This window comes from Mus caroli, unplaced genomic scaffold, assembly GCF_978045245.1.
Source record: "Mus caroli unplaced genomic scaffold, Mus_caroli_1 scaffold_17, whole genome shotgun sequence".
Lineage (NCBI taxonomy): Eukaryota > Metazoa > Chordata > Mammalia > Rodentia > Muridae > Mus > Mus caroli.
The window spans coordinates 26,627,302-26,645,499 of NW_028227272.1; the positions used below are offsets into that span (position 1 = coordinate 26,627,302).

At 41.4% G+C, this 18,198-nt stretch overlaps 1 protein-coding gene across 4 annotated transcripts in view; it reads left to right on the forward strand.

The window, feature by feature from the left end:
* Opa1 (OPA1 mitochondrial dynamin like GTPase) overlaps positions 1-16,311 on the forward strand; it is a 73,830-nt gene extending 57,519 nt beyond the window's left edge. For all 4 annotated transcript variants that reach the window (XM_021185471.3, XM_021185473.3, XM_021185472.3 and 1 more), the window contains 2 exons: positions 10,535-10,609; positions 13,528-16,311. In XM_021185471.3, coding sequence (XP_021041130.1) covers positions 10,535-10,599 — 65 coding nt within the window. In that variant the 3' untranslated portion in view covers positions 10,600-10,609; positions 13,528-16,311. The remainder of the gene's footprint in view (positions 1-10,534; positions 10,610-13,527) is intronic.
* Positions 16,312-18,198: the final 1,887 nt, after the last annotated feature.

Below are 18,198 nucleotides of genomic sequence, written 5' to 3' on the forward strand. Positions count from 1 at the left end.
ATGCAGTTTTAGATGATTAAACATTTATAAATGGTAATTTGTAAGTTATTCTTATAAAGGAGATTATGGTTATAAATGAAAGTAAAAGCAATGTCATTGTCAATAATCCATGAATTGGATTTGTAGTGGGAATTTTTGTTTGTTTTATTTTCAGACAGGGTCTTACTGTGTAGCTTTGACTGGCTTGGATCTCAGTTTAGAGCAGGTTGGTCTTAAAGTCAAAGAAACCCGCCTGCCTCTGTCTCCTAACCCCGAGAGATAGGATTAAAGGTGCATGTAACCCCAACCAATGCACTTTATCGCTTTAAAGCAGTGCTTCTCGCCCATCCTGATGTCGGGACCCTTTAATATGGTTCTTCATGTTGCAGTAACCCCCAATCATAAATTTAATTTTGTTGCTACTTCATAACTGTAATTTTGCTAATGTTATGAATTATAATGTAAATATTTTTGGAGATAGAGGTTTGGCACAGCGGTTGCAACCCACAAGCTGAGGACCACTGCTGTGAAATACGTTCTATTTGTGTGCTAGTGTGGAATCCAGGATACATACTTAAAACTACAATTTTTTTTCTCTTCTAATAATGCTTATCATTTCCTTGGTGAGCATTATTAGGATGAAATAATAAAGCTAAAGGTGGGGTGAAAGCTTTCCAAATTTTTCTTTAAAGATTATTTTATTTTGTATGCATATATGTAAGTGCCTCATGTATGTATTCATGCCTCATGGCTGAGGAGACCAAAGTGGGCCCTGGATCCCTGCACCTGGCGTTATAGATCACTGTAAACTGCCACGAGGGAGCAAGGAACTAAACCCAGACCCTCTGGAAGGGCAGCCTGTGCTCTTAACCTCAAAGCCACCTCTTCTTCAGCCCTACTTTTTCAAATTTTAGGTTTCTGTGTATTCTCTCCAATTCTAAGATGATAAAAAAGGAACCTAGTGGAGGGAATGCAAATATAATCACAATATGTAATCTGCTGGCTTATGAAAGTATATAGAAAATAAAATCAAGCAAGGCATAAACATATTGTAAAAAGGAGAACTTCATGTGTTATAGACCCACTGTTGATACCCTACGCCAAGTATGTGGGAAATGCACTTCTTTTTCTCTTTTGGTTGTTTAAGATAGGCTCTCACTCATCTTTGGCTAGCCTGGAACTGACTGTGAAGACCAGGCTAGCCTCTGCCTCCAAGCCTGGGCCACCATGCTCACTGTGAAGTACATTTCTTTGGGGTAGATAGAGACATAGGTTAAAGCCAAAGGAACTTTGTTATTTTACTATTACATGTTTCTAAACTTTCCCTCCCAATAAGTTTAGTACAAATTCCCTTAAAATTTTCATCATTTAAGCCAGCCATCAGTGGTGTACACACGCCTTTAATCCCAGCACTTAGAAGGCAGAGTCAGGAAGATCTCTGGATTCAAGGCCAGCCTGGTCACAGAGCGAGTTCCAGGATAGCCTGGGCTACATAGAGAAACCCTGTCTCAAAAGAAAAAAAATTGTCACCTTAATTATTCTATTCACGAGAATGATGAAATCTGTACACGATTACTCAATTTTAAAAGTACATTGTTTTTCCAAATAACATCTTCATGGTGGTAGCACTAGGAGACATGGCTTAGGCCTACATAACAGCTCACGGTGGCGTCAGTCTCTGCTGTTGGAAGTCGGTATGTTCTTCTCATTTCCTGTTTCCATCATGCCTAGTTGTATGGGAACAAGGTCAAGTGTTGCTTGCACTGGAGAGGTTTTCACGCTTTGCAGTTTCACACTAGGGAGATTTTTTTTTTTCTCTCTGTTCTCATCAATGTATAAAACAGCTCATTTTATTTATTCCTTACACATCTCTCTGCTCTGTTCCAGTTTTTATACTTTAAATTGTACAAGGAGGCTTAAGTAAGTAAAGTGAATTCCTATCCCCTTTCTGAGACAGGAATTAAGGTTGCTTTGCTTTGTTTTTAATCTTTTATCTCCTCCTTTTTGCACAACTTCTTACTCTGAGCTGTGTACACAGCTCTCTCTGTCTTTAAACAAATTCTAGCGAGTATACTACCAGGAATTCGGTTTTCAGTTTTTTAAGTATGTTGTTATTGTGGGGGCGGTGTGGGGGGAACATGTTAAAAACTGTCCCAACCAGAAACTATACCATTCCCCTTGTAGCTCAGTAGGCTATTGAGTGTGGCAGGCTGGGCAGTGTCTTGAGAGCTCTGGGCTGTCTTCTCTTACCCATGTACTCTGAGTTCACTGTCAGTGCACTTCCATCCAGCTTCTCAGCTAGCAGGGTGGGCTACAGTTCACTTCCTTTGCTTTGTACAGACTTGGTTTTAAAATACTCATTCAGAGAACAAGCGACATTAATAAAACTAGAACTTCTGGAAAGGTTACTATATAGAGTCCGTGTGACCCGGAGGCCATGTTGTAGCATGCTGGGTAGTAACAGTCACTCTCCTTGAGAGTCAAGCCACCTGTTGAGGACCTGGCCTTGCTGTGTGTGCTTGTGCCTTCATAGTGTCATCCTTCTCCAGAGATGCCCAGACTGTTTCCCTTAGATGTAGTGGATGATCCTTCCATGGGGTTCTAGCCAGTTTTTAATCGTGAAAAATGGATGTGTGCAGCCCTGCTTCCCAAAATCCACTTGATTCTTCTGAATATTTTATTCTCATTACTACTGAAAATTTTCCAATGGACTACTAAAACTGAAGAGAGAATAATTATATAGGAATATAATATATTCTATTCAGAAATAGAGACTATTTCCATGTAACTGCACCATTCGTTCGTTTGGACTCATCTGTCCCTCAGGCCTGTGTAGTTGGCAGGGGTCTCTTAGAGCTGCATGAGGCCTGAGAGGAGGCATTCCCTATTGTTCATAGTTAGAAGTTGATGTTCGCTGAGGTTAAACCAGTTAGCCAGGTACACGAAGGCTCGTGGCAGAGCAGAGCTAGCTCTGTCAGCACCGGTGCCTTTTAGAGTTGCTTGATGACTCTGTTCACCTGGGTCTTTAGTTGGTCTGTGAGTGACCATAGACACAACTCTTACGATTTGGCTTCTTGCTTTGTGTTGTTAATAAGTGTTTCAGAACTTGTTTTCTTAGTGAAACCAAGTATCAAGAATCTAGAGTTTATATGCACATATGTCCCCTTCATATATACATACACACACACCTGTTATTTTTTTTAATAAACCATTTCTATTAAAAAAAAAAAAAAAAAAAGAATCTAGAAGCCAGAGAGCTGGCACAGTGGTTAAAAGCGTGTACTTCTCTTAGGAAGGGTCTGTGTTTGGTTCCAGCACCCATGTCAGACAGCTGAGAAAAAGAAAGTGTAATTAAAATTAAAAAGGATGACTTCGAATTTAAATAATATGTAACATCAGTTCTGGACTCCCTGTATTTTGGGACCTCCTGCTCCTACTGCACAAGTGCAGGTCGAGCACTTCTAATCCAAAAGGCTGTGACATCTGAAACTTGAGTACTCACCTGATACTCTCTGACTCTCAGGTTTTCGAGCATTGTAGATTTTATATTTTCAGATTCTTGGTGTTCAGCTAGAAAAGCAGAAATGTATATTTCTGATCCCAAACATTTCTGAGTGGAGAGAGACAAGTTGTATTAGTAATGAGACCTCCTGTGTGTGGTGTGCGTCCCCTAATAGAGCATCTGTCTAGGAGCTATGACTTGTATTTCATTTTTTATTTCATCTCAACTTGAGCTTGACTAGAGCTTTCAATTCCTAAATCGGCATTACATTCTCTGAGCTTATATTTTTTTTCTCCTTTTAAAGTTACATTAATGAGCTGTTTGAGCCTCTTTCCTGTGATTCATTTATCTGCTATAACTTCTTTTTAAAGCTTCAGCATTGAAGGTCTTTTGACAAACCAATATTTATAACAGTTTGACGGCCGGGTGAGGAGCAGCGTTTGTCTTTGTAACAGCTTGAAGACAGACCCTCTCCAGGACCCAGTCATGCAGTTACAATCTTGGCCTCCTTTCTTGTGCTGGGAACATGCGTCCTGCAGCACCTCCCATGTGTTTCCTTGTCCCATTGACTATCCATTCACTTCCCATCTGTTTTGCAGTCTTAAAGGAACAGAAGGGGCCCTCTTCTTATAAATCTGTCTTTGCAAGTGATAAATGATGCCCTGTCTCTTTAAGGGCTGCCTGGGTGGTTTTTCTTTTCTTACAGTGTTTCAGCTTTCCTCCTAGCAAATTCAGAGTAAAATAAACTTTTAAAAATAAGAGAAATACAGAAAAGACAAAACACTATGAAGTTTTAAAGCCATAATTACTTTGATGGAACAGAATAATTTCCTGACTTTTTCCATCTTCTCAAGTAGTTGCCTATGTCACTATATCTTTGAAATGTGATATTTAGATTTTCTATACTAACCATACACTGACAAATGAAATGATTCATTTTGACAAATTATATTTTAGCTATTAGAGGAGAAAGAAAACAATATATCACTAATGAATTAGAATATCAAATAACTTTACATTTGTATTATCATAGTTGAGTTGATATAATTTGAAATATTTTGTGTGCTGAACACGAAATAAAGTGACTCACAGTACCCTTTTGTAACCTCGTGATAGATTCTGTGGTCTTTATTAGAAAAAGATGATCATGAAGACCATAAAAGCTTTTCTTTTTTTCTTTGTGGTTGCTACTATATCTGGTCCTGAAAGCATATACCATAATACTTCTAATGTTGGCTTTTCTAAGAATTGAGCAGAGCATAGCAACGCATGGGAGGGCATTACTGTAATCTCACTACTCAAAAGGCTGAGTCAGGAGATTGCCATGAGTTCAAGTTCAAAACCCAGCTACAAAGTGAGTTCTTGGCCAACCTGGGATATAGCCTTTTCTTTTTTTTTAAAAAAAAAAAAAAAAAGTCTTTTTTAAAAAGGAAAGAGGCCGGGCAGTGGTGGTGCACGCCTTAAATCTCAGCACTTGGGAGGCAGAGGCAGGCAGATTTCTGAGTTCAAGGTCAGCCTTGAACAAGGTCAGTCTGTTCTACAGAGTGACTTCAAGGACAGCCAGGGCTATACAGAGAAACCCTATCTCAAAAAAACAAAACAAAAAAGAGAAGGAAAGGAAAGGAAGAAAATAAACAAATATTGTCATTTCCACAATTAGCCTACAGAATGATTTTAAAGTATGATTTTAAAGGAATCATCAATATAAGACCACATTTAGAATATTCTGTTAAACTGCAAGTCTAGCTGGGTATGAATGTCTTCCACAAAACTTATGTGAGGCTGGTAACACTGCAAGTGCATGCCCCAGAAAGCTCTGTGTGCTCTCCTGGACAGAGTGACGGTGCCCACCGGAAACTGAAGCTGGCAGCCAGACCACCACACAACAGTTTACCTTAGGAGTAGGATAAAGCCGCCTGGTACACACACCTCATACAAATGTCTAATCAGTCCTCTCAAAGTGGCCACGGAATTAAACAGTATTATAAGTCAGATGGCCACACCTGAGTAGTTTCTGGGGCTGTGTGGTAGTGGTGGTCCTCCTCTTATTCTTCCTCCTCTTCCTCTTCCTCCTCTTCTTCCTCCTCCTTCTTCTTGTGGCTGTTGTTGTCATTGTCATTGTGGTTGCAAGTCTCATGTAGCCCAGGTTAACCTTGAACTTGCTATGTAGCTCAAGCACAAAGGTGGCTTGTTCTTCTACATAAACTACATACACACTGGCCTCTTACCTGCTTCTGCCTCCCGAATGCAGGAACTAAAGGTGTGCACCATCACAATTGGCTCTGAATCCAGCTTTCTTAAACCTTAAACCCATAGGTTTATGTAGTGCTGGGAACTGATCCCAAGGCTACATGCAGGTTAGGCAGCTCTCTACCAGCTGAGCTTTGTTCTCAGCTCTGGGTCCTTAGCTGACTGTTCTCAGTATGGACCAGCAATGGAAGAACTCGCAGTATTGTACAAATACATACACGATTATTTAACTTGGCTTGTCTGAAGAGAAAAGTAGCTGAGTTTTTCATCCCAATACTATTGCTTTCACTTAGCAGCTCAGCCTTTCTATGAGTATGATAGAAACAAAAGTTTGAGGTTTTATACCTTTGACATTGGCCAGCACCTTGAGTGATACTGCTCTTCATTGTTAAGGAAGACAGACCCATAGTCAGTCATTACTAGGTAGCAGAGCTGAGATTGTCATTATTGTCTAGGAAGATTGCTGAGTCTAACAAGGATACTGACCAAATATAAGGCTTTTGTGTTCATGCCAAAGTCTTTGGAGACTAGACTTCAAAATACTTTGAAATTATAGGTATAGGTTCTATTATGTTTACCAAAGGAGCTTGAAAGAACTGCTTTCCTTGCCTTAAAATGACTTTTTAACAAGTTTAAGAAAGCTGGATTTGGAGCAGAGCATGATGGTGCATACCTTTAATTCTAGCTTTCAGGAGGCAGAAACAAGTAGATATGATCAGAGGCCAGCCGGTATCTACATAGCGAGGTCCAGTTAGAGACCCTCTCTGGGGGAGAAAAGAAAGAATGCTGAATGAGTCTCTACTGAGCTACTTGGGGATGCAAATAGAGTTCCTCCCAACCTTTCTTCAGGAAGCTTTGGTTCCTCCCAACCTTTCTTCAGGAAGTTTTGAGGACATAAAAGAGCGCATTTTTAATAGTATTCGAAATGTTTGAGTTAAGTTGTGCTTGAGGCAGAACAATGAATAAATAATCGTGAGTATCAATTTTGACAATAGTTTTGACCCTTTTGGTTCTGGTTTCCTTGTTTCTCCATATCCTAGACTTCCCTAGATCCTGAGTTTCTAAAGGGCATTTATATAGTACAATTGTGCAGTAGATAGCAATTGTTTTCAATAGCCGTGTGTGTGTTCCATAAGAAGAAAGGCTTCATAAATTCCCAGCTCTGCCATGAATAGCCCCTTTCCTGAAGAACTTCATCCACGTGGTGTCCTAAAGGTGGCATGGAGTGCTGGGGCAGCATGGTGTAAGGTGGCGGCGATCTCTGGGTGTGTGCTTTTCCTCAGTGCATTTTCTTAGCTCTTCAGCGAGTTTCTTCATGCTTTCTTTAAAAACATCAAAAGTTGTCTAAGGTTTGTTTCAACATATGTGGCAGTGCTTTGTGTGTGGCTCTTTGATCGTGCTCTGAACTGATATTAACCACTAAGGTGACCCCTCTCCCAGGTCAGACCTTTTGTCAGTCAGTGTAGTCAAAGCCTAATTACAGATTAGTCTGAACTTGGGACATGAAGTATCCGAGGATTCAAAACCCACTGAGAAGCAGTGCTGCTTCATATGAGGATAAAGAGACCTGAAATGTGTCATCTGGAGGGGAGGAAAAGAGGCGGTCTGTCCGTCCATTATTCACTGAGGATTATAGGAATATTCATGATCCAATCAAGATGCACAGTAAATTGATGTTTGAGGTGGCTCATCTCTTATGTAAACATTGAGTAAATGGAAGCGAGGCTCCTTATTCACTCCGTTCAGAACTGTGTAACAGAATAGTCTAAGCCCTTCCTAAGTTGGTTAATCAAAAAGACCACAGATTTTATAAGAATTCTCTAGTTGTCATTATTTAATCCAGATATTTAAGAGAAATGGTAGTTTGCTTTACAGCTAGGCATGCTTTTTACCAGAATATATCCTATTTCACATAAAAGGTGATTTTTCAATAGACTTGCTCTTTTCATTTGGCATGTGTCAGCAGACCTCGTATGTGTTTCTAAATCAGAGGAGGGTAAGCAGGGCTCATCCTTAGCATTGATGCCTACAGGACTGAAGGTCAAGCTTGAAATCACTTCAAAAAAGTAGACATTTCCTCAATCAGGAGTGAGACTCAGCAAGGAATAGTGCCTTTTTTTTTTTTTTTTTTTTTTTTTCCTATTCTGTGTAACAGCCCTGGTTGTCCTAGAACTTGATTTGTTGACCAGGCTGACCTCAAACTCACAGAGATCTGCCTGCCTCTGGCTCCCCAATGCTGGTATTAAAGGTTTGCACCACCATGCCTGGTTAAAGAATGCTTTTTAAGGTAGAATCTCTTGGGGCTGGAGAAAAAAGGCTCAGCAGTTGAGAGCAGAGAAGCCACAGAGCAGCTTACAATTGCACTTAGCTGCACAGAACCACACAACACATATATGCACAGTTAAGATGAATCTTTTCTAAAAGGGGAAGGGGGAGAATGTCTTCCATGTCCCGGAAGATTCCATTGTCCAGGTGAGAAAGACAAATGAATTTCTTTAGGTTGAAAATGGTGATGTTGACGATTGTTTTGATTCCATATAACAGCCCATTCTCCTGTCACTTCACACTAGTCCTCATCACTGCTAGTAACTTATGCCTTCTCTGGCAAGGCAGTACCATGTCCTAATATTACAGTTGTAAACATTTTTCATAAAATCATAAGGTTTTAAGGGAAACTTAGAATTTTCTGTATCTTTGTGTTAGTCATTTAACGTTCATTTAGTGGAAAAATATTGCTTACCTCTTGATTTTGTAAAAATTGGATTTTCCTTTAGTACTTGCAGAATTAGATACCTGTCCTGGTGGGGTTTGGGTATCTTTTCACACAAATAGCTCTTCCTCTGACCTGTCTCTGTGAGTGACACTACTGTGCCATATACCTGCAGTCTGCCCCTCTGAGGCAAACTGACCCTGTGACTGCCCAGTTACAATCAGATCATGTGTGAAATAAAATTGAATTTTCTTTCTGCATATGATATGACATTCCCAAATAGACTACAACAAGGAGTGGCCAGGTGTTGCTGAGGCTGGAAACACCTTTGTGGGATTTCTCTCCTTTGTGCTAGTCAAGTTATGTGGGGATTTTGGTGAGGTTTTCTTTAAGTTTGTATGAAGACCATGGTCATCTCCTCCAGAATTGCTATGAGATAATTTGAAAACCTCTTTTCTTTTACCCTTTTAAAGAATGGTTTAGCTAATGAAATGCATGTTTATGAAACTCTGAAAAATACTTTTTAGAAAAAAAATCACCTGTTTTTAAACCATTGAATGGATTTGTTCTAAAACTAAGACTGGATCCTTTGGGAAAGCCAAAAATGTTTTCCTGGTTTGACTGCTACTTAAGAAATGGAAGCGAGGCTCAGTGGCGATTGTTCATGCCTTTAATTCCAGCACTTAGGCAGAGGCAAGCAGATCTCTGTGAGTTCAAGACCAGCCTCGTCTACAGAGCAAGTTCCAGGATAACCAGGGCTACACAGAGAGACCTCGTCTCCCAAAAGAAAAAAAGAAAAAGAAAAACTAAAAAAAATGAGGAGGAGGAAGAGGAGGAAAGTAAACAAAGGAAAAAAGAACTGATGGAAGCTAGCCCACCAGAAAAAAATTGCATTCTGTAGATTGAAGTCTAAGGGCCTGCAAGATGGCTCAGTGCGTATTGTAGTTTGCTTCTGTGTTGTAGTGCTAAAACACTGAGTGAAAACAACTTCGAGAGGAAAAGTTTATTTTGCTTTTACTTCCAGGTCACAGTCATCACTGAGACTCAAGGCAGGAGCTTGAAGTAGAAACCATAGAGGAGTAGAATGTTGCTCACTGCCTTGCTGTCTGGCTGGCTCGTGCTCAGCTCCCTTTCCCTAGACAGCCCAGGCCAGCATACCCACCTTCCTAAGGATGGTGCCGCCCACAGTAGGCTGGACCCTCCCACGTCAGTCAGCCTGTCTGATCAAGGCAGTTCTTCAGTTGCGGTTGCCTATTCCTAAGCGACCCTAGGTTGTATCAAGTTGACAACCAAAATTAACCATCACAAGTCTGTCCTTGTCAGCTTGGTACCCAATCACATCCCTTCATAGGGTAGTTTTGCCTGATGTTCCCGGATAATTTCACCTATTACTTTATATTTTATTTTTTTTTTAAAGATTTATTTGTTTATTATATGTAAGTACACTGTAGCTGTCTTCAGACACTCCAGAAGAGGGAGTCAGATCTTATTACGGATGGTTGTGAGCCACCATGTGGTTGCTGGGATTTGAACTCCTGACCTTTGGAAGAGCAGTCGGGTGCTCTTACCCATTGAGCCATCTCACCAGCCCTACTTTATATTTTAAAGCATCATTTTCCAGACTCGGGATGGTTAAATATTCTCCTGGCTTTGATCTTTCAGTGTTGTCATTGAGACAGAAGGGTCTGGCAGTGCAGCCCAGGAGAGCATTCACCTCCCAAGTGCTGGTTTATGGATATGAGCCACCATTTCTAGCTACTCTTTTAATTCCTAAAACTAGCCTTAGCATTTCTTTGGTAGAGTGTCAAGGAATCTGTGAATACACCTATGTGTAGGTACCCCCAGCTTTATTTAATAACTTCCTAAAAGGGTCTCTCAAGCGTTTCTCCCCTCCCCTCCCCTCCCACAAAGTGGCTGCTTGCTGCTCTTCTGATCCACCTGGACATGGACCACGAGAGGTGAAAGTGATTTCCTCCCTTTTCCTCAGCAGTTAAAGTTTTATAGACGATTTCATAATAAGGAATTGTCTCTAATAATTTCTGATGCCTTTGAAAAGTAAATGTGTTTGTATTTATCTCTTTTTATCTCCATAGAGAAAGTTAGAGAAATTCAAGAAAAACTTGACGCTTTCATTGAAGCTCTTCACCAGGAGAAGTAGACTGTGTCAAGTGAGTGATTCTGAGACTGGGCACTACATGCAAAGCATGTTTCGGAAACTTTTCCTAATAGTTTATGGGGCTGTGACTGCATCACGTTTGCTTCTCCACTGTGTGATCCTTGGGACTCTGCACCAGCCTCCTGGGTGTTGGGCCACATGTTGGGCCCCTTTGATTGCCTTCTGACTAAACTGAAATCATCCTCCAGAACTCATGTCAGACAGACCCAGGGTTGGTAAAGATGTTTTCTAGTGATGATTTTCTAACATGCAGATGACTTGTTTTCTGCATTGAAAAATGGATCTGGGTTTGTCTTTATCTTAACCTCATGCTCACAATAGGTAATTGTGTTTGTTAAATATTCAGCTTACAAAGCTTCTTTATTTGGCTTGGCTAATAATTAACCATTAGTCATTGTTCTTAATCTACTTCTTTTGTTTACAAAATTTAAATAGGCCTTTTTCCTATTTATAGTCATTTTAATAGCATTAGAATTTGTTACTCTTAATATAGCTAATTTTTAATTATCACTAAGGAATTTCTATCAGTAAGTCACTGGCTTTGATTAAGTTGAGATAAGAATTGTGTCTAAGCTATTACCACTTATTTAAATCTTTTATCACTGAAGAACTTTGGTGAGTGGATAGTTCCCTGCCTCATGTCTAGTTCCTCCCAGGATAGAAAGCCTTTAGCACCAGGGACATTGTGCTTCTTCACCACAGGGGAAGCTGGGAGAATTAGCTGGCCAGGGAGGCACTACTTGGATTATGCATTATTCAGCGCAGTATACCAGCAATGAGTAAGGGAGGAAGGAGTTAGGAAGCCTTAGAGGAGATGCCAAGGAGCTCACTAAACTGGCAAAGTGCTTGGCATGCAAGCAGGAGCATGTGAGTTCAGTCCCCAGCACTCACAGGAAAGGCCTGGCTTGTGATCCCAGTGCTGGAGAGGTAGAGGCAGTATCCCTGGGCTCTCTGGTCTAGCCTAAGGTGCTCTTGGGGAGCACCAGATCTCATGGCATTTTGTTTACAGAAATGACATTAAATGAAGAAATCTATGAAACCCTGTTCAAAATAAAAACTATAGGCTAGGCAGTGGTGGTGCACGCCTTTAATCCCAGCACTTAGGAGGCAGAGGCAGGCGGATTTCTGAGTTCAAGGACAGCCTGGTCTACAGAGTGAGTTCCAAGGACAGCCAGGGCTACACAGAGAAACTCTGTCTCGAAAGAACAAAGATAGATAGATAGATAGATAGATAGATAGATAGATAGATAGATAGATAGATAGATAGATAGATAGATAGAGGCTATAGACTAGGGGGTATATCACAGTGGTTAGGACCCATCAGGCAGCACACTCCTTCCTGCAATTCCAGCTCCAAGAGATACAATGGCCTCTTCTGCAGGCACTACACTCATGTGCATACACATAATTTTAAAAATAAGTCCCAGAGAGAGATAGAAATATATTTAAGCTAAATGAGGGCGTCTAAAGGCAGCTGGCGTCTTACATAGTAGATGGACGTCTCTAATGTAGCCGAGCCAGGGCAGTGTCTAGAGTTGTCTCCCTGCCTGGACACACCTTTGCTTGCTTGTTTGTTTGTTTGTTGTCTTCCAGAGGCAATCCCAAGGTACAGGCTGTGTATGTATGTATGTATGTATGTATGTATGTATGTATGTATGTAGGAAAGCCCTGAGCAAGGGAAGCCATCCTAATTTCCCTGATCTACCTGTCTGAGGTCCCTAAGGCCTTTCTCTCCCCCTTCACTTCTGTACCTCTAGATAGAGTCTTTCACAATGTATGTAAATTGGACAGTTGGCCTATTTCCTACCTCAAGTATCCATTAGTGGAGTGAATCTAGAGTGGGCAGCCTTGCTTTAGTTTGACCATTTTGTTAAAGTTACCCAGCATCTGAAAAAATAGCTCCCGCTTTGTAATGTCAGCACTTGTAGATCCCGCTTTGTAATGTCAGCACTTGTAGGGCGCCTCTGACTGGCGGAATGACTTTTCTTTTTTTTTTTTTTTTGGTTTTTTCGAGACAGGGTTTCTCTGTGTAGCCCTGGCTGTCCTGGCACTCACTTTGTAGACCAGGCTGGCCTCGAACTCAGAAATCCGCCTGCCTCTGCCTCCCGAGTGCTGGGATTAAAGGCGGGAATGACTTTTCTATGCAGTCATTCTGATGCTTTAAGAAAGAGGTCTAGGGCTGGAGAGACGGCTCAGCAGTTAAGAGCACTGGCTGCTCTTCCGAAGGTCCTGACTTCAATTCCCAGCAACCACATGGTGGTTCACAAACATCTGTAGTGGGATCTGATGCCCTCTTCTGGAGTGTCTGAAGACAGCTACAGTGTACTCATATACATAAAATAAATCTTTGTTTTTCAAATGTGAATATTCAAAAATGTGAATAAAAGAAAACAGTCTAGAATGTGTGTGGTGGTACACTCCTGAGCAGAGACAGGCACTTCTCTGCGAGCTCTAGGACAGCCAGGGCTACATAGAGAAACCTTGTCTCAAAGAGAAAAAAGAAGAAGAAAAAGAAGAAATGGATTCTGGGACTGGCAAGATGGGTCTGCAGTCAAGGAGCTTCCTACCAAACCTGACAGCCTGAGTTCTATCCGCAAGACCCACCAAACGGAAGCAAAGAAGTGACTCCTACGAGCGTCCTCTGGCCTCCACACCCACACTGTGGCGCAGGTGTACACACAAACACACACAAACAAATGATAGGAAAACGCTGGGGGGAGAGAAATTCCAGTATTTACATAAGATATTTGATAAAATTGTGCTACTATTTTATGGCTGATAGAGATAATTTTAATCTAGCAGATTTGAACAGTTAAGCTTTAATTTTACAATCATGTCGTGATATAGTTGCTTATATCTGTCCATTTGTCTTGCCAAATCTAAGTTTATCAAATGGGTTTGTTCCTACAGAATCCTGCTCATAATGCAATCACCTCTGCATTCATTTGAAGAATGAGAACTTCAGTCTTTTGTCCTGCCTCCTTTCCTCCTGTTCTACCCTTTCCAGTGCAAAATAAAGTCACAGGGTAAAAGTCATGTTCGTGTGTTCCAGGCACTTAACCTGCAGCTGCCATTTGAGCAGAAGAGCCCTGGACGTGGCATCCATGGTCTGTGTGCTCGTGCTGACAGCAGACATTGGGGAAACATAACTGGTGTGGCCATGAGGCTTAGTCCTCAAAGATAAAGAAGTTGCTCTCTGAGTTGTATTTGTGGTGGCACTGATGTGATTCATTATGGGTGTTATCAGACGTACAGTGGTAGCTGCTCTGGAATAAAACTTACGATAATTATTTAAAAGGCATCAATTGTATATGACAAGACGACAGTTACTGCTAAGCCATCATGTCTACAGTGTTCTGTATCCAGGAACGCTTTGACTGTAAACATTCAGTTTATGTTCACCACATGAAAGAAAGCTGGTTTATAAACAGATGCTTCAGCTGGGTTAATTTATGTTGGACAGTTCAGTGTATATTCAGTGAAAGAAACATCCACCCTCCATTGCCAGCTTAGAAACTCGCCTTGGAAGCCAACCGCAGCAGCGTGCAGTCCATCGCTGCTTTTGCGCCCTGTATCCATGTGCACTTAGTTCAGTTTGAATATTGTGTGCTCTCAGTCAGGCTTTCTAGAACAATAGGTCTCTCCTGGTGACACAGCCATTGAATTATGACCCACGCTGGAGAAGACTAAAGACCACCAGTTGACGAATTTCATTTAGAGTGCTATCAAATGTCAGAACTAGGCGTCAGGGAAAGGTTTCACAATAGCCCTCAAACACTATTTTAAAGAAAAGTTATTCTAAAAAGGGAAAAATGTTGACCCACTCCCTCTTAAAGCTGAAAATTCTGTTTAATTCATTGAGTTATAGTAATAACCTTCATAATATTTTCATGTGCTTTATATAAAATCACATTGGTTAAAAACCCTTAAGGCAAACAGTGCTTCATATCTACTTCGAATGTCGTCTCCTCTGCCACCTCTTCTATTAAGGCTTTACTGTCCTGCTAAAAACACCCAGAGTTGCAGTTCTTATTTACAGTTAATTTTATAACCGGTTTCCTTGGAAATGTTGTTGTTTATGATTCCCTCGACTCTGACAGTATGGACGGGGCAGTGTTTCAGAAAGCAGGAATTCAGTAAGTCCTCTGTTTAAATTATCAGTAAGAAGCCTGGGTGCAATTCTCAGAGCTACGAGCAGCGCCCACCCTTCCCCAGGATAAGGATGCAGGTTGTAGGTGTGGGAGAGTGGCGAACAGAAGCTCTAGAGAGCCCTGGGCGGATTCCCACAGCCATGAGGATATGCTCGTCCCAAGCCAGTGGTCCTCAACCTGTGGGCCAAGAGCACTTTGGGGACTGCATATCAGATAATTACATTATGATTTGTAACAAGAACAGAATTACAGTTATGAAGTAGCAACAAAATAATGTCATGGATGGGGGTCACCACAGCACAAGGACTGTATCAAAGGGTCCCAGCATTAGGAAGGTTGAAAACTGCTGCCCTAAGCCCTGCTAGCCTGACAGGCTGAGGCCAGCAAGAGAAATCTGCAACTTTCTCCCAAGTAAAAGTCTTAGATTGGACTCATATCTCTTTATACTTTTTTTTTTTTTAAGTTGAAGAGAACTTTTATTTCTTTGCGGGGATCAAAATTTGTATCTTCAACTTAAAAGTATATTACCAAAACCCTGCCACTCTTGACCCCCGAGGGTCATTTGTAACCTGGTTTCCTGCTAACTGCCCCCCATCCCCTGAAAGCTACGTGTGTACGAAACGCAGAAGCTACGGGAAGGGTAAAGCTGAGTCCCAGCAGTAGACCCTGTGTATCATGGCTCAGACTGGACAAGAAGCCATTTGCAAAAATGGAGTGGATAGGTTTTTCTTTTTTAGACAAAATTTTATTTGGAAAACTAAGGGATTTTAAATAGATCATAAGCAAATGACTTGGTCAGAATGTCAGTTATGAATCCCTAGTCTGTGTGCAGCATGAACCACAGGAAGCAAGCTTGCTGCTTCAGCCACACACCAAGCGATCTGCAGTTAGTTAGAGGTGCGGCAGTCTGGGCCTTCCTCTTGTCTCTCCTCCTCATCGGGCCCCGTTTTCCAGGCTGTAGTCAGTGGACTCCCACAGGTTACTCAGTGACCAAATGGAAAGGGGTAGGGTGGAAGCAAGTGAGACTTCTTAACTGTACAGCGTGGGATGTCACATGCAGGGTTCAGGTGGCAGAAGCAGGACAGTCACAAGGTAAAGGCAAGCCTGAGCTACCTAGGGACACCCCTGTCTCAAAAACAAAACTAACAAAATTAAGACTTTAGGCTCAGAAAGCAAATTTCTTATGTAGTTAATTTTGTATTTATTTATTTCAGATGTATTTATCTGATAAAAGAAACTTTTCTTTCCAATAAATGAGATCACGGTACTGGTGTGTTTCCATCCTCTACGCTGGTGTATGGTAGATGGTCTTACACTGTAGCAACTGGAAATGTGCTTGAAAATATGCTTACCTTCTAAACGATCATGGCTATTTGATATCTAAATATTTAAAACTTAACCGTGTCGTCACTGTGCACTGTGAATGGACTTTGTATTATTTTTAAACCTTACACTCGATGTAAATGTTACTACAACTTATATTTGCCTGTGCTTGACCTAAGGTCATTTGTGTAGATGGGTAATTAAAGGATACTGAAGTGATGATATGATTCTATTATTGGAGAGTATCTTTTACATTTCATTTGTTTTAATGAGGGAGAAAGAAGCCTTTGTACCATAATATAGCCAAATCCATGATCTAAGAAGCTCCCACAGTGGCTTCTGAGAAGGCTTGGGCTTCACAGTTGTAACCCATGCCCAGCTGGTGCTTTTGCTCCTGTGGTGCTGTTTCTCCAAGCACGTTGGTATTTTCTTCCCCAAAATATATTTAAAAAAAAAAAAAAAAAAACCCACAGCTTTCTCCCTGCACTGTGCTACCGTGGCCATTGTTTCTGGTCATGATGGCAAGGTGTTGAGTCCTAGCCACACAGCACTACCTAGCAGGCCAGGTGGAAACTGTAAAGGTCACTTCTGCCCATCCTGACTAAAGGCTCCCATTCCCACTTTGTATTGCTGAAGCACTGTGTTTCTACGTGATACTTCTAAAATAACTGGCTGGTGGTTAGCTGTGTAGACTACAGTGAGTCGAGCACCCCTACAGCCTTCCCTTGCCTGGCTGAAGTCCACACCGGGAGAAGATTCAGAACTCTGACTGCTGTGGGAAGTCCTCCGAGTCGCTGCGGAGAGACCTGGTCAGTGAGTGTAAGAACCTTTGTTTCAGCTCAAGCTTTCGTCCTTCTGAGGTTCCAGTTCCAGTCTTTATCCAAGATGACAAGTGTAGATACTAAAGAGTCACTAGAACAGTTTTCTTTTAGCATATTCAGTTAGGGGATCAATTTAGTTACAGTGCGCTAAGGGTAGCACAAGTGGCTTTAATTAGGTTTTAAAACACTTGCATACTCAGCTTGTGATAAGCATGTTGATCACGGGTTCTACACTAATTAGGCTATACTGAATAGATATTGACAGAAAACTAGAAGATTAAGACAAGAACTACAAAATTGTGGGGGCTAAAAAGTAACAATGTGGGCTGGTGAGATGGCTCAGTGGGTAAGAGCACCCGACTGCTCTTCCGAAGGTCCAGAGTTCAAATCCCAGCAACCACATGGTGGCTCGCAACCATCCGCAATGAGATCTGGCGCCCGCTTCTGGAATGTATGAAGACAGCTACAGTGTACTTACATATAATAAATAAATAAATCTTTAAAAAAAAAAAAAAGTGGGCCGGGCGTGGTGGCGCACGCCTTTAATCCCAGCACTTGGGAGGCAGAGGCAGGCGGATTTCTGAGTTCGAGGCCAGCCTGGTCTACAGAGTGAGTTCCAGGACAGCCAGGACTACACAGAGAAACCCTGTCTCGAAAAACCAAAAAAAAAAAAGAAAAAAAAAAAAAATAATAAAAAAAAAAAAGTAACAATGTAAAGACTGTAATTAGACGATCTTTAGCCTGAGGAAAACACTTCCCAAACTTACCGGTAAGAAAAACCTGCCTCGTAAGTCATTATATTAAATTGCTGTCCTAAAATGGCAGACTTGAGTTACCGCCTTGAAAATTGGAAATGTGACCAGGCGCGTTGGTACTTGCTGTAATCCCAGCACTCGGGAGACAGAGATCAGTAGATCTCCATGGTTATGAGGCCAGCCTGGTCTACATAATGAGTTCCATAATAGCCAGAGCTATATAGACAGACCCTGTCTCCCAAAAAGAGTCCAAAGCCAATCGAGCTACATGGCAGCCTGTCTGAAGAGAAACCAAAGGGGTGGTGAGAGTGTACACGAGTCCCCCTGAGAAGCCCACTGAGTGAGTATTGCTCTGGAATCAAGTCGCTGACAACGAGGCAACGATTTAGTATGTTTAAATCAGTTCTTTCAGACCTTGTGGTAAAGGTATTTTTATTAGCAGTATACGCTAAGAGATGTAAACAGATTCCTGTGCAAGTATTTGAGATTGAAAATTGGAAGAAGCTAGAGACACCACTGAAACCCCAGTCA